Below are 15,800 nucleotides of genomic sequence, written 5' to 3'. Positions count from 1 at the left end.
AGCATTTCCATGGGCTTTCCTTTCCTTTGGAAGACATCTAAGTGTAACAGTTGGAAGGAAGCCTCTCTGCTGTACCAAGAACAGGGTTTGGAGATGAAAAAAGAAGATGAGAGGAGGATTATGGGGCAAATGCTGCATTCAGTCACCAATTCCATAGAGTCCCCTTTACACAGTTTCCCAAGGAAATGCTATTTTCTAGAGGAGTCACTTGTTCATGGGGACTGAGTCTTTCTTCACTCCTCTTAGGATTGTACAGCTCTAAATGCAGCATCTGTTCTATATTCAGAAAGATGATACCAAATATAAGGGTTTACTAATGGGAACACTTCACAAAGTTTATCTGTGTGGATAGATAACACAAAATCACAGAATCATTTAGGTTAGAAAAGACCCTTAAGATCACTGAGTCGAACCGTAAATCTAACACTGCCAACTCCACCACTAAATCATGTTGTTAAGAGCCACTTCTACAATTCCTTTAAACACCTCCAGAGATGGTGACTCAACCACTTCCCCAGGGAGCTTATTCCAGTGCTTGACCACCCTTTCAGTGAAGACATTTTTCCCAGTATCCAATCTAAACCACTCTTGGCACAAGAGGCCATTTACTTTTGTCCTATTACTTGCTACTTGGTAGAAGAGACCAACACCCACCCTGCTGCAGCCTCCTTTCAGGTAGTTGTAGAGAGCAACAAGGTCTCCTCAGCCTTCTCTTCTCCAGACGAAACAACCCCAGTCCCCTTAGCTGCTCCTCAAAGGACCTGTTCTCTAGACCCTTCACCAGCTTTGTTGCTCTTCTTTGTAATGCCTTATCCTCCACTGCCCTGTATACCTCCAAAGAGGTATGCAAGAAATGTACTAAATGTTCATTACACACACACTGCCATATTCACATATTCTTTTCCAGCCAAGCATTAAAAATCTCCAAAGATGGAGATACCACAACCTCTCTAGGCAACCAGCACACACACAACTTCCTCTATGAAGAATTTTTCTATGCATCTAATTAGGATTTCCCTTGCTGCAGGTTGCTTCCATTGCTTTCTGTTGTGTTTCTTGGTTGTTTTTTTTTGTTTTTCTGTTCACCTTTGGGAAGACTATGGCTCTATCTTCTCTATAATCCCATTAGGTAGATGAAGAGAGCACTCATATCACTCTTCTCCGAGTTAAATAAACACAGCTTTCAGTTAGTCGTTATATACGGCATATACCAGTGCCATCTCCAAGCCCTCAGTTCAGCCAATTAATGGCTTTTCTTTACACAGGAGCCCAAAACTGGACACAGTACTCCACTGAGATGCAGTCTCACAAGTGTCAAATAGAGACAGACAATTGCTTCTCTTGATATACCAGCAGCACAGTGTATGAAGGGTGCACTGCTGACTCATGTTTAAATTAACTAAAGCCAACTCCTAAAATGGGTCAGAATTTTGAACCTAAAAAAAATTGCTTATTTTTTCCCCAAAAAGCCTGAAGTTGTGAATCCAGTTGCAGAGTCTAGACTCTAGGTACCTGTGTTTACTCCAATCAACCCCATCCTTATTTTCTTAATATTGTGGGATTAACCTCAGCTTGTCGAATTCTCCAGTCACCCGAAGAGGATTAACTGTTTTGGTTCCTTTAGTACAGAGTGTAACACACTTTGAACTCCATATACGCTCCTATTTTCCCCATTGATCATGCAGAGTTTGTCCTTTCTAATTTATCTGCCCCTACAGGTGGTTCATACATTTATTTAAGAATTAACTCATGAGTTTTATCTATGCTCTGTTTTACCTGTCTACCTGGTACTCCGTTGTAGCTCTTGTGTCTTTTATCATTAGTTATAGCATGTCTGAGATGATATTGACTTGGTCATCTGTATATAATTTAAGGGGTTTACATGTGAGCAAGTCATCTTCACATCCTTTGAAGTCAACAGAACTTAAACATGCTGAAGTGCTTCCTGAGTTGCAGTACTGGATCAAAACAAAGTCCAACTCTTCATGATGCAGCACCAGGGCTTATGCAAAGTAAAAGAATGTTCACCTCAGCCAATTCAGGTCATGCTTCCTCCCCAATTGATTTTAAGCCAGAAACATCATCAACAACATGACATACAAGTAACCAGAGAGACAAAGAAACTATTTTCTTCATCTGCCAGCACTCAGAACTATAGCGACAAAATGAAACTCTTTTGGCTTTGATGGATGTACTGCCTGAGCCAGCATAAACAAGCCCTGGAGTACACAAGAATAATTAGCATCTTGTGCAACTTCAGACCTTTTTAGTTCATCCCCATTTCCACTAATAAGTGAAAGCTGAGATGAGTCATGAAAGTGTTCATGCACACCCATAAAAGCTGATTACTTTCACAAATTTTCCCTTTTGTTCAACATACTCTCTGAAAGATGGTGGATTTGCTACAGTAATCTGCAAACAGTTCAGAGGCTTTTATAAATTTTTGCTACACTGCTATATGAACTAGGTGAAGATTTTGCTTAGAAGGCAGCTGAACAACATGGGACTTCAGAGCTCTGTTATTACATTTTCCACAAAATCCCACACAACTCTTACTCAGTCTTCCATTACATGAAATATTACACAGAAAAACTGAGATCCAAGTCCTATTCCCACCAAAATTAATCAACACAATTTGTATCAGATCTCGAAGCCAGCTTGCATGAAGGGAATCAGTATACAAGTTTTTGATATTCAAAACATTACAAGTCCCTAATGTTTTCTGGGGCATGTATTTTTTACCTCAATTTTCCCTCAGTATTTTAGGACTTTACAGGCATGTATGGCACAGCTGAGAATACTTTTTCAGACTCCTTAAATCAAATAGATGAAATAATACAAAAGATGTACTTCTTACACCTAGACTACATTCAAATGCATCAGCAATCATGAGAGTGAAACTTGAGTGGCTGTCATCAGAATTCCAAGATGAACATAAAGCTCCATTTCATGTATATTTACAGGCTTATTTATTATGGTACAGGATATCTGAGAAAACTGCTAAAATGTCCTGGAGGCATTTATATTCACTGAATGCCCACAGTGTGCCTCTGAAAACTGGTCTAGGACTGAATACTGAAATGATAGTGTTACTGGTATACTGCTACAGGCTGCTAGAAGTACAACTGTTAAACAACATGCACTTTTCTGGGCTTTCAGACCACACCTTTCCTCATTTCCCCTTCCTCTGTTATGACAATATTGCAGTCATGTATCTTTTTCTTCTCTTAGCAAAAAATACCCTTATGCAGAGGTGGGATACAATTAACAAGTCCATTATTACTACACTTGCATCAATTTGTCTCTTCCATTCCAACAACATATCTCTATTGTACAGCATGAGCTTAATTGTGCACAATTGGAATTAGCAATTAATTTCTCACTGGTCTTGGAAATTCAACGTGTGGCACAACTGGACACCGTGGTGATTTTCACAGGTCTTCAAGTAGATATTGTTCTTTATGCACCACAGTACCCTTTTAAAACAATGACATAAGTGATATTGTCAGGGGATGGCAGAGGAGGAATCACTTCATCCTAAAACATATGAAAGCAGGCCAGATTAATTGCTCCCAACAATTGTCTGTTTCCCCCCAGTGACTACAACAGCGGCCTACAGTGCTATAAATACCTACACTTGGAAAATGAAGGTGCAATAAATACTAGGTTAAATGTGTCTCTTTCTGCACGTAGAATATCTAATTTGATCAAGCTTGATATTCTCCTCTCTACTCACTCACTGTCTACTGCTCTCTGTCCAACCATTAATTCAATCAGTGTTAGGATTTCTGGACTGTCATCCATCACCGCTGCACTTCATATAAACCATTATGTATGCTCTTATTCTCCAGAAACTTCACTCATCTCCCACGTATATAAGCCTGTTTCCTACTTTCTCCAAAGGATATTAATCAACAAATATACAAAACATTTTTATCTTTAGCTTTAAATAAGGTTTCGAGTTTTACTTCTAATAACAATTTTACCAATAATTCTACAGAAAATGTCTCACATTTTAAATAAGACTTAAATTGCTTCAATCTTTATAACCTATAAAGTCTTCAATTTTATCATACTTTTAAAAATATTTTAAGGACCCAAAAGTATTTTCATGTACATTTTTATCCTTTTACTTTTATGTTCATTAATGGATTTAATCTCTATGTTTTGCATCCTGCTTCAATAAATTCTCAACGTTTTTGTCCTTTCACTCCGATATGTACATTTATAAAACCAGTCCAACTCTTTGTCTCTCTTAGCTCCTCAATTTTTTCTGGGCATCTCTACTACTACACTCTTTACTGGCTTCTTTACCAATTAATAAAGCTAGCAAAGAAAAAAAAAAAACCCAAAAAACAAACCAACCAAAAAACCAAAACCCAACAAAAAACAGCCTCCTCAGGCCTGCTTCTGTGGTGTCTAGAAGAACACTCCTGCACTGTACATACAGCAATCTCTTTTTAATCTCTTCATTTGCATCATTTATTTCTCTGGTGTGTCATTCACAGCATATCCAAGCAAAGAATCAACCTTCTCAGAAAACCTTTACTCAATGACTCGCTCAAAAGTGTGGCTACAGTGTCACTCCTCTACTGCTCTTCCCTCCTGTTCCTCCAGATGATACTGCAGATGCTATTCTTCGCTAGTTTCAATGAGATCACTTACTTTATTTGAATATTTAGTCTTTAATGCTTGTGATGCCTTTGCAGATAACTTCACAATGAAAGGAAACATAACAGACTATAAACTACATTTTGTTTCTCATTTTTTTCAGCTTACATAAGCATGGTCAACGCATTCATCACCCTGCAGTCTGAAGGCCAGTCTTTGAGCAACAAGTTTGCTTACCTACCTACATGCTTCTTCATCTATAAAAATGTGTAACACTGGGTTTGTACTGGAAAGTTTTGTTTATATATACATTTATCCATACATTAACCACTAGGTGGCACTTTGCATTTGTATTTTAAAAATTTCCAATTCAAAGAGAGGCCTAGCGTTTTTTAAACTGCCTAGGCGTGTGTGATACATGGAAAAAAGTGAGAGTGCTTTCAAAATCAGCCAGAAAGTTGTCAGCTAGTCAAGGGTTTATTTTTCGAATGGGGAAACATTTTGATTTTTTGTACTTTACTTGACAAGGCAGAAGCAATCTCACCTCTTACGGGAAAGGTTTTCCAGACTGTAGGTCTGAATGCCGCAGCACGTTATTTAGACTACCTGAGAATTTATGAACGTACACAGACTGAAATTCTTTCTGCTTTTTCACACAAGTAATAATGAAGAAAGGGAAAGGAGGCACTAAAGAAATAGCGAGCTAGCAAAGTGGAAGCAAAGCCACAGCAAAACTGCTTAAAGTGGTAATAGGAATAAGACGGTAGCAAAAATACTATGGCCTCAAGCTAGTTTGCTGAAGTTATTTGTCATCTACTTTTTGTCTGGGCCCTGAGCGCACTAATAGGCCTTAACGTCCCTGTCCCGCCTCACTCCCCTGTCCAGGGTCCCATCTAAGCTCAGGTCTGGGCCTCCAGCGGTGGTATGGGGCACCTGACCAGCTTTGCCACAGCAGCACCTGTGCCACCTTCTGCCTGGGCACCCGCCCACCACTACGGCCCTGCCCGGCCATCCTAGGGCTGTGTTCGACCCTGGTCCCCTGCACCAGGCCAGATCCTGACCCCTGCCCTGCAGGCTAACGTCCACAGCTGTCCCTACCCCTGGAGGTGCCCAATGCCCCAGGCTGGGGCTGGCCGTGGCTGCCCTTTGGCTGCTGGTGGGACAGGCTCTGCCTGCCCTGCCTGCCCTGCCTGCCCACCAGCCCCCAATCCCCCTCTGCAAGGAGCTGCCAACCTGCACCCGTGTGAAAACCAAAACACTGGCTGCAAACTGCAGCTCCAATATGCTTATGTTGAACTAAAGCGCTGTTGTGAAATTGTGTAGTGTATACAAGCTCTGATTAGTCAGGAATACTGAAGAAATGCAAATGTAAACTTTTTAATTGCCAGTCAACAAAAACTACTCCTACACAGCATGTAGAATTTTGGAAGTCTACAGTACACATCAGATGTAACTAGTTACACAGAATGATGAAACCATTAGAGTTTATCTCATATTCACCTAAAATGATTGCAGTTTATAGGTTTTCAAAAGCCACTCCTATTACCAGGCATGGCAAAAATGTGCTTACCAAGATTCCTAGGGTACTACTGACTTTTCACTAAATGAAATATTTCAAAAGAAATGCCTTATTTCTCTTCTGAAGAGCAGTTTCCTGTTAGAGAATCAAAAATCTATAAGCCAATTATATTTTTTAATGGAATTTACCTATTTTTAGGGTTCCATGAGGGAATACAGAAATTGCTAAAAACTTTGGAAAAAATCCTCTGAAAAAGAAAACATATTTCCATCCAAATTCTTCAGCAAGTAAATCCTGCTTTCCAATTACTCAAAATGTTCTTTGGAGGCAAGAGCATTTACTTCTGTATGACTGGACCGCACTCTAACCTTACCATAAGAAAACTATTTTCCATTATAGTGCAAAGATATTAATGGGTGTATAGTCAAAGCAGTAAGAGGTACCTTCATCTTCGCATTGCTCCAATTTAGACATGCTACACATTCTTTAAAAGCTACTATTAAATCTCAATCTTCTGTTTATATAAACCACCACAAAATACTAATGGTCTCTGTAAAGTACTGGAACCGCGTATTTCCGTTAGTTTGGATTATGCCTAACCCATGTGCTATTTGTTGTATTAGCTGGAGCTTTTTTAGTGCTTTGGTATTCAAGGTGGCTGCCTTGTGGTATTTGAACTCTGGATATCATGGAGAGCAGGCTGCCATGGCCACAGCTGTCTTTATCAGGACTCAAGTGCAAAACTATGCGGGGCAGTATTTCTTTCAGAATCTTCTGAAAAACACAATAAATTCACTGGCTGTGCAGTTTTCCTTTTCAGGGCTCCAAATGCCATTTATTAATGTTGACTGTTGAATTGCTATTCATGTTTTGAGGGGGTAGAAATTTCAGACCTTCAAAACTGTAGAATGTATCTGTGGCTACGTATTGCCTTTCTTCTTTCCAAAAAAGTTTGTTATTTTCACTCTTAGTAACCTTTATTATGTCAGATTTTTGAATAGAGCTGATGAGGACATTTTCTTGGTCTTCAATGTTGATTTCCTGTTGGTTATTTTTCAGTAGACAACTCCTTTCATTCAAGGTTCTTTCTCACCTATCGCCCAGCCTCCTCAAAAGATGAGCCAGCTCTGCCTCTCTTCTGCCCTCAGATAATTAAGTATAGCTTCCACAAAGCCCAGACATCGTGAACACCACAAGGACGATCAGTTTTATGTAGTGTCATTAACGATGACACTTCAAGTAACGGAAGCCAAAATAGACAAACATTCAAAGCAGCCCCTTTAGCTCCCCTCATAAAAAAAAAAAAACAAACGCATGAACCAAAAAGTAGCAATATGTCTTACTACAGCTAGAAAAGCAGCAGCACAGAGATTCAAGAAAGCTAAAGTTGTCCTGCCAAGAGCTCCTGCTGCTACATGAAAGGAAGTTCCATGATCCCGCTCTCTCATGTAATTCTACTTTCAATGCTACCTCAGATAACTAAAGAGCATCGCAGCCTGAACTACTGACTTATTTTACAGAGGAAATAGCTGAAAGACCAAACAAAAACTGACAGAAGACCCTGACGAGATTGGGTGGATTAAGAAAGGGGAAACCTTGAAGAGATTCCTTTTCATGTAACAAAAGAAAGGTCTCATCTGGCTTTGTGTGTCTCCAGTTTACTGACATGGAGGTGAGAGTGATCGTCATGTTGGTTTTGTTATACTACGTCAGTCCTTTTGTGCAATACAGAGATATATGTGTGTGCGTACGTGTGGGTTTGGACAGCAAAACAGGCACCTTTCTTACTGGAGAAATAACCTTAACAGCAGAGGTTAGTTGGATAAACTAAGTTTTGGACAACTTCCCACGGGTCCAACATTTGAATATGCATCCCACTATTCTGAAGAGCTTTCAGAAAAATGTGCTCTGTTTCACTCACAAGATCATGAGCTCAGCACTGGAATCACTGAGTGAAATTCTACTGGCAGCCTAATCCAGGAGACTGGATTATATAGCAATATTGGTCCCTCTTTCTTTAAATTTATGAATAAGTAAGAGTGTCATTTTGGTAGTCCTGTCTGTTTTAATTTCCCATTACTAGCTGCATTATGAAGCCTCACTGAGAGATTTATGAAATTCTTCCAAAGATATTTCTCCTTCCATCTACATCCCTTCCTCAAAGTTAAGATGTCATATCTAAAATTAAAAATGTCATCTGGCATATGGGGTCTCACAAAAACACATTTTGGAAAGCAAGAGCCAAGAAGACTCATATAACTGTGCAGCCACTCAGTCCAAAATGAATAAAAAAATCCTAGACTTCATTTTTTCATAATAAAATCTTTTTCAAACTTTTTGTTGTAGAACCCTGTTATAAAGTCTACTGACTGAGTTTTAACACTTTTTACCATAAGATTTCACTAAAGGTGAACAGAAATGAGGCAATTACTTTATAAGGAAAAATTCTAAATAATAAAGACAGAAATTTGCAGTGGGCCAATTTTTATGTATTTTCAATCACTTTTATTGGGACCTCTCTATTGGGACAAGCTGTGGGTAGTAAGTAAAAAGTAAACCAGTGTTTTTCCACGTAGACATCAAAGTTCGTAGCTATTATAAGCTATTTAGAATGCAATTCATCTGCCCTCCAAAAATGAGTATGCAAAAAAAAATATCTCTGCTAGGCTTCCAGCTAAGGTGCATCCATACCTCAGGTGTCAAATTATAGAAGCAAAGAAGAAAATAAATGCAGACAGAAGCTAATGCAGTCTTCATAAGATAAACAACTAGAATTGCTAGAGCACTACAGAGAGGAAGGCACTGCTACAGATCTTTGGAGAATGACTTTCTTCCCTAAATGGAGTGTAATGCTCTCCACTAATGGAAGAGTATGTGCTAATGCCTGAAAATCCCCCAAAGGGTGCAAAGCAGGAGGTCCAGATGTCTAACAGTTTGGCATTGGCAAATGAGCAGAATTTAGACAAACTGGGTCCTCCAGTTTTAACATATCCTTAGCATTGTTCAAAGGATGTTTACACAGTATTTATACAGTGTTTCCCTGCAAAACACACTATTGCTTTATTCAGCCATGAAGTCAGAAAGTCCTTCACAGATTTCATAGTCAGTGATTTTAGGTGTGCTCCAAAAATTACTCAGTGAAATTCTTCAGCCCATGTAATGAGGCAGCTCAGGTAAGGTAACATCATTTTATTACGTAAAAACAAAACAAACCACAATCACCACTAAATCTTTCCTTTATGTCTCCCTAACTGGGAGCTGAGAAGTATTAGATAAGGTATTAAATACGTAATTGGCATCTATGACAAAGGAGAAATTGCCTGTCCCGTAAATTTGGATCCTTCAAATTCAGTAGCTGTGCACGCCAGCCGAATTCTGGAGCACGTTACACAGAGGTGTGAAGGCTTCTCAGGTGCCCAAGAATTTAATGAAAAAAATCCCACTTACATTGATAGGGGAGGCCTTGGCCTTCCACTGAGATAGTGGAAAATCTCAGTAAACCTTTATTTCCAAATTCTAGACAGGACCTTCATAGATTTCATGATAGCTTTTCTAAGGCAGGTAGCAAATACTAAAGTTAGAGAAGCTTGACAAAGGCTGCATAACCACCTTTCCAATTCAGGAAAAAGTGAAATAGGATTTGTGAATTTCTTGTAATGAATTATGTTTCAAAAGTACTACAAGTTTTAGGTGTGGAGCCAGGACTTGGACTAGTTCCAGCTTGCCAATTTTCATTAGTAATTCTTCTTTATCAGCAGTCAGAGTGTCACTGTGACAATCTGCAAGTCTCTGTTCAAAATACTCCTCACATCTTTGTATGAATACAGAGAGTTTATCAGGAAAATAAGGACACATAGAGAATGGGTATTTTTGGAAATGCAAATGCATATATTTAATGTAGGCTCTTCTGAACAGGCTCTTGGTAAAGGTATCTGTAACGTGAAACATAGGATAAATTCTCCTGTAACATTAAACATACAGTTTTTAAGGGTTCATTACCACAGGGACTTTATGTCTCTGACAAAATGAAATATACCCCTAGATTCAGCCAGGCATTCAATTAAATGTGTAAGTCCTTCCACTGCTGTTTTATCACTACCTGCGGGGCTGAATCAACACCATCAGACACGCTGTCTCTTCCTAAGACGTGAAGTTCTTCCACAGCAGTTTGCCTTCAGGAGGCACCCCTCTTTTCCAGTGAAAAGAGGCTGTGAAGAAAATTTTGACAGAAAACTTCTTTCTTCCCCTAGGGAACCCAAAATAAAACTGGTGTGCATCACAAGAATACCCTTGGAGCAGGCCAGAGTCTGGATCACAAAAGTGGATCTTGAAGAAAGCTTGAATTTCAAAGCTGTATAATAGCCAACAGTGAATTTATTAATTCAAGATTTAATTCATTAAGCTGGGCTACTAATTATTTCTCCATCTGGCTTTACACCAGTGTTATTTATTTAACAGCCATCTCTCTTCACCAGTCATATAAATAAAAAAATTTAAATGTAGAAGATTTATTCCACTAAGATTTTGCTTGGAGAGATCTCCATGTAAATTTGTAACTGTTATTATAATTTTTCTAATTACCGATCTTGAGTAATAAAAAGGAGGAATTATCATAACATACAAACTGCTGATGATCCTTTTAATTATTTTAGTGTATACAAATTGGTACTAGACTATGCACTGAGGGAGTTACACATTTACATCAAGAAGACAGGTGGAGAAAGTATCGTGAGTTGGGATTCATGTTGATGCTCAAAGGGCACCGCAGATGGCAGGTCCCCGAGGTACCATAGTAATCTTCGGAGCACATTCAAAACGGACCGAATATGAAAAAACAAATACACTATGTATCACCTAGTTCAGCCAAAGGAAAACAACTGCACTGCAAGAGCTGTGGTATTCCAAGGAGCCCAGTTATTCTGAGATTATACGTACCTGGACTACCATAGCAAAAGGCAGGACACCGATGAGGTTTAGGGCTTTGTGGAACCAATTTGAAATTAAATACTTCCAGCCACTTAAAGATCATTTAGCAGAAATTTAATAATTAGTTTTAGGTGTGACGTTACTTTGTAAAAATCGAAATTGTAGTTTGAACTGAAAAAAAAAGCCAGTTTTCTTTAGATCTAAACTTTCTTTCCCCTTTATCTAAGTCTCACTGAAAGTCCACCCTTCCTTTCAGTATTTCACCTGTCACCAGCAAATGAAGCACTCCAAGAAGCACTTCTACTTTCGCACCAGCAGGTGTGTAGAGACTCCTTTCTGCTCAGAAGTTCTGGCATACAATTTAACGAACGGTAACTAATTATAAAACATCAATACCTTTGTCATTAAAAAATAAATACACGCTTCCAGCTTTCCTAAAAAGCCAAAAATTTTTAGCAAAGTTTTTCCCTTGCTACTTTAATGTTACAGATTTGCTTTTCATTTGGCTGTCTGGATTTGTTTGTTGCCTTCATATTTTGCTTGCTGATCAAATGGCTCTATCAGTAGCTCTAACTCCCAAGAAAAAATGTCATTTTTTTCATAATCTTATTTTATAGTCATGAAAATGTAGCAAGGAAATTAGTAAAATCTAAAGTTAAAAAATAATAAACTACATCTCTTCTTCCTTCTTTCTTCTATTAAATTACAATTGGCCATATTTGTATGTATATATTTATCTTTCTATTTAGAGAAAATAAAACCAATAAACTAAAAGAGATGTAACGTTGCTCTCCAGTTTTCCCTTTGCATGACTCCATGGTACTCTGTGTGTGAATCTGATGTTACGTCTGAAACATCTTCTGCCTGGGAAACCCAGTGATTATTCCTGCCACTGTAACCTTACTTCTGACCATAGCTAGAGAGAGATGCTTGGATCCAAGGCTTTCAGCCTTTCTTCAGACTTGTTCTTTCTGCTGGTCCTGTCACCACCAGCCTGCAGCTTCTCCACTAGTCAGAAAATACTAGCAGCAACAGCTAAAACATGTGAATGCATTTGCTCCCATCTAGTGTCCCACCCAGTGTGTGCCTAGCACCTGGCACACCTCTCACAACACGTTTGCTGCAGGTGTACCTTTAATGCAAAATCTGCATAAATTCTAAAATACATAAAACTATAAGTACAGACAAATATGGCAACTGCAACCACAACAGCAAATAGGGTAAAGGGAGAAAATTCTGAATACTCCAGTCGTCCCTACATCACAGCTTATCTTTTCTTACCTTTGTAGTCCACCGGCTTTACATTCTTTAGAAGTTCCATGCACCTTGTTTCTTCCTTGTGAATCTCCAGCTGAAATCTGCACTCCGGATGGACACCATTCACCTGTGTCAAATTAAAAAATAGGCCAGGATCTCGACAGATGAATTAAAATGCTTTATGAAGGATGCAACTACCAATAATGAAAGCCACAGTTTAACTGGCACTGGCTTTGCCCAAGTATTTGCTAGGCATTTTAGAGACACAGTCATTGCCCATTTTAGCTTCTCACACATTGACTTTTCAAAACAAAATGTTAAAATAAGCTACTAGAGCATTCACTGGTCCTTCCCGTAGCATTTCAAGGCCAACTGTAATTTACAAGAAAATATTTAACTTTCTAGTGCATTCACCAATACTGTTTCATGAGACTTTTTCCTCCAAGAAAAACTGAGTTAAACTGAAAAAGAAAACACGTTTGCTTTTTTTGCTTTTGTAGTAAGTTAGGCAGCTGAAAGTTTAATACAAATCACAGAACACTAAAACCGATCAAACTGCATTCTCTTTGACATGGTAAATTTTGCTTTTCTTCCCTTTTCAGCCATGTATATTTTATCTCCTGAAGGCCCCAGAACATGATTATTTGATTCAAGCAAGCGCTACACTGGAAGAAAACCCTACTCCTTTAAAAATGAAAGCACTATTGCCTTTAACTGATTTAGAGCCCTGCCCCCAGTTCCTTGGTTTTCAGAAAAGGCTATTTATGTCCACAGGAAGAGACAGGGATGTAGGGGAAAGAAACAAGACGCTGTGAAGTTGTACTGAAGACAGGTAGAGTCAAAGAGGCAGACAGAGCCTAAATGAGAAACACATGGAGTCTGTAAGGGACTGCATGGGAGAAATGACTGTAGCAGGTGACAAATGGGACAGTAGGAAACTTCACCAGAGCTGAAAGGACAGTGAGATTAGCTCAAATGAAATAACATCATAATGAAATAAAATGTGAATATGCAATACTTCAGTCACCTTCATGCTTGTTACCAAGAAAAGTGTGGGCTCTCTCCAAGTTTCTGTCTTAATTTTTTTTCAGGAGATACTTAATAATAGGATCTGGTAATAATCTCTGATTCATGAGACAGTATTTTTTTTTAAATGGTAGTAATTAAGCTGTGATCTTTGACCCAGAAACTAGGACCCAGAGTTAGGACTGAGGACCTAGTTATTCTGCAGTCTCCTTGTGGGCAAGCCATTTGCACAACTTTTAAAAATACAGTGTAATAGCCATAAGCATAACAGCAGGAGCTCTTATGAAAACTCAAGAAAATCTGTCTCTTCTCCAAATGTCTCATTTGACCATCTACAACATCAGAACCTTACTCCTTTTCCCCCATCTTTTCTCTACATTGACTATTGAAATTGTATGTTTTCAGGGCAGATTTTTTTTCTCTTTTTAAAGTGAATTTGTACAAATCCTTAACAGAAATAAGGACTTCTAATACTTATAAAAGAAATTCTGTGTTATACTGAAAATTTATGTGTTTTGTTATGTATTATCTACTTGCAAGATAGCTGCCATGTAAAATAAAGTCCCATGTATACATAATAGTTTCAATTGCATTTTCCCTTTCACGTAACAGTTTTTTAATATTTTTTTTCCCTGTTGGAAACATTTGGTAACTGAGAGTAGATCTACTCATCAAAAAGTATTATAATTACTGGGTCTTGGAAAGTTAGATGCCAGTAAATATAAACGTTAATTAAATGAGGGATAAATAAAAGCAGCTACTACAATTAAGAAACCTGCCAAAGTGACTTCTCTGTCTCTCATACTTCCAAAAGAACTGCAAGCTTCCCAGTACCAGTGACCTAATAGTGATGGTTACTTTGAGAATATAAATTTGTTAGGACCCAAAGGTAAGGCATTACTTTCCAAACCTGGGACACCTGCCGCACTGTAACATACTTTGTTCTAATACATACACCCGTTTCATTCACATGTACTTCACCAAGCTAAAGAGATTTAGGGTTCGAGACTTTGTGGCACTGACCACATCCCTAAACACATCAAGAACCCCAAAATGGATTTTGAGGGCACTCTCCACCTTTCAGGGCTGGTGCTCATCCACCTTTCCCTCTGCTTTCCCAAGGGTAGGATACCCTTTGTAACCACCGAGTACTGAGCACACTGCACAGGTTCAGGCACAGCGAGCCGGGGGTCTGGCTGGGGGGTCTCCCTGTGGATTTAGCAGTTTCACAGTCATCCAGAAAAGCAGTTTGACTGGAAAAACATTTCTTCTGACAAAAGCGGCTTACATTTACCTTCAGTGCAGCTTCCCGACTTTTGGTGGAAGCGATGTTATTTTGAACTTACAGTAAAAAAAGATGGAAACATTTATAGGGCAGATTTTTTTATTTTTTCGTAAATCGCGTTGCCAGCAACGTTACAGAGTTCTACAAATAACCAAAGAGATGCTTAAAAAATACAAACACGTTAACAACAGACGCCCTAAATTTGACGACTTTACTACTCTTGAGTGCTTTGCACGTTGTTAGGCGGTAGGAGAATTTAACCACGCGGCAGCTTTCCCCCACATGACGGCTGCCAGCGATCCTCCAGCCGCACCGGGCAGAGCTTTGACAGCTCCGGCGGACAGCGCAGAGCAAACCCCCCCCGACCCACGGCCCGGCCGCCCCAGCGCCGCTCCGCCGGGGTGGGGACGGGCCCAGCCGCGCTGCCCCGCCGGGGCGGAGCCGTCCCGGCCCCCGAGGACCGCCCGGGCGTGCGGGGCGCCAGCGCCCCCCGTCTGCGCGTCCGGCCCGGTGGCGGCTGAGGAGCGCTCCCCTCTGCAAGAGCCCTGCCCGGGGCGCCCGGTGAGGGCGAGCGGCGGGCGTCGCTTGTCTCCCGAAGTGAGCGCGGTGGGGCCGAAGTGTCCGCACCTGCTACGGCTGCCGCTGAGCCCCCCGCCGCCGCGGCCGGGAACGGGGGAAGCTGTGAGGCAACCCCAGCCCGCGGGGCTCCGCGCAGGCACCCCAGGGACGGGGGCGGCGGGAACAGCCGCAGGGGTCACCCCGTCCGCGGTCTGGAGGGGCCAGTTTTACCCTGCTCCCGGCGGCGAGCGCGGGGTGACTTACCCGCCCCAGGCTCCAGCAGAGGGAGAGGAGGAGGACCGGCAGGTTCCTCATGCCAGGCGAATGCCGGGGCCGGCAGGCTCCGCTGCCCCGCGCCGCTCCGCGGGCCCCTTTCTAAGGCGGCGAGCAGGGGCCGGGTCCCGCCGCGGCACCATAGGGCCCGGGGGCCGCCGCCGCGCCCAGCCGAGCCCCCGGCCCCGCGGGCGGCTGCCGCCCTGTGGCTGCAGGCGCCTCCCGCACCTGCCCCGGCCGCCTCCTGCCCGCCGCTCCGGCGGCCGTCAGCTCCCGGCCCGACTGAGCCCCTGCCCACCGCCTCTCTGCGCTCAGCTCCTCCTCTAGATCCTGGCTCCCTTCCCT

General features: G+C 41.0%; 1 protein-coding gene across 2 annotated transcripts in view; it reads right to left on the bottom strand.

Annotated features, from left to right (window-relative positions):
* Positions 1 to 15,766, bottom strand: part of VIPR2 (vasoactive intestinal peptide receptor 2) — a 56,931-nt gene extending 41,165 nt beyond the window's left edge. Inside the window, exons 1-2 of one of the 2 annotated variants that reach the window (XM_055804932.1) lie at positions 15,447 to 15,766; positions 12,338 to 12,440 (exon numbers count right to left, since the gene is read on the bottom strand). In XM_055804932.1, coding sequence (XP_055660907.1) covers positions 12,338 to 12,440; positions 15,447 to 15,497 — 154 coding nt within the window. In that variant the 5' untranslated portion in view covers positions 15,498 to 15,766. The remainder of the gene's footprint in view (positions 1 to 12,337; positions 12,441 to 15,446) is intronic. The other variant, XM_055804933.1, reaches the window with a different exon arrangement.
* Positions 15,767 to 15,800: the final 34 nt, after the last annotated feature.

The sequence above is a fragment of the Falco peregrinus genome, chromosome 5 (assembly GCF_023634155.1).
Source record: "Falco peregrinus isolate bFalPer1 chromosome 5, bFalPer1.pri, whole genome shotgun sequence".
Classification (NCBI taxonomy): Eukaryota; Metazoa; Chordata; class Aves; order Falconiformes; family Falconidae; genus Falco; species Falco peregrinus.
The sequence above is the reverse complement of the archived record's forward strand: the minus strand, read 5'-3'. Positions and strand labels throughout refer to the sequence as shown.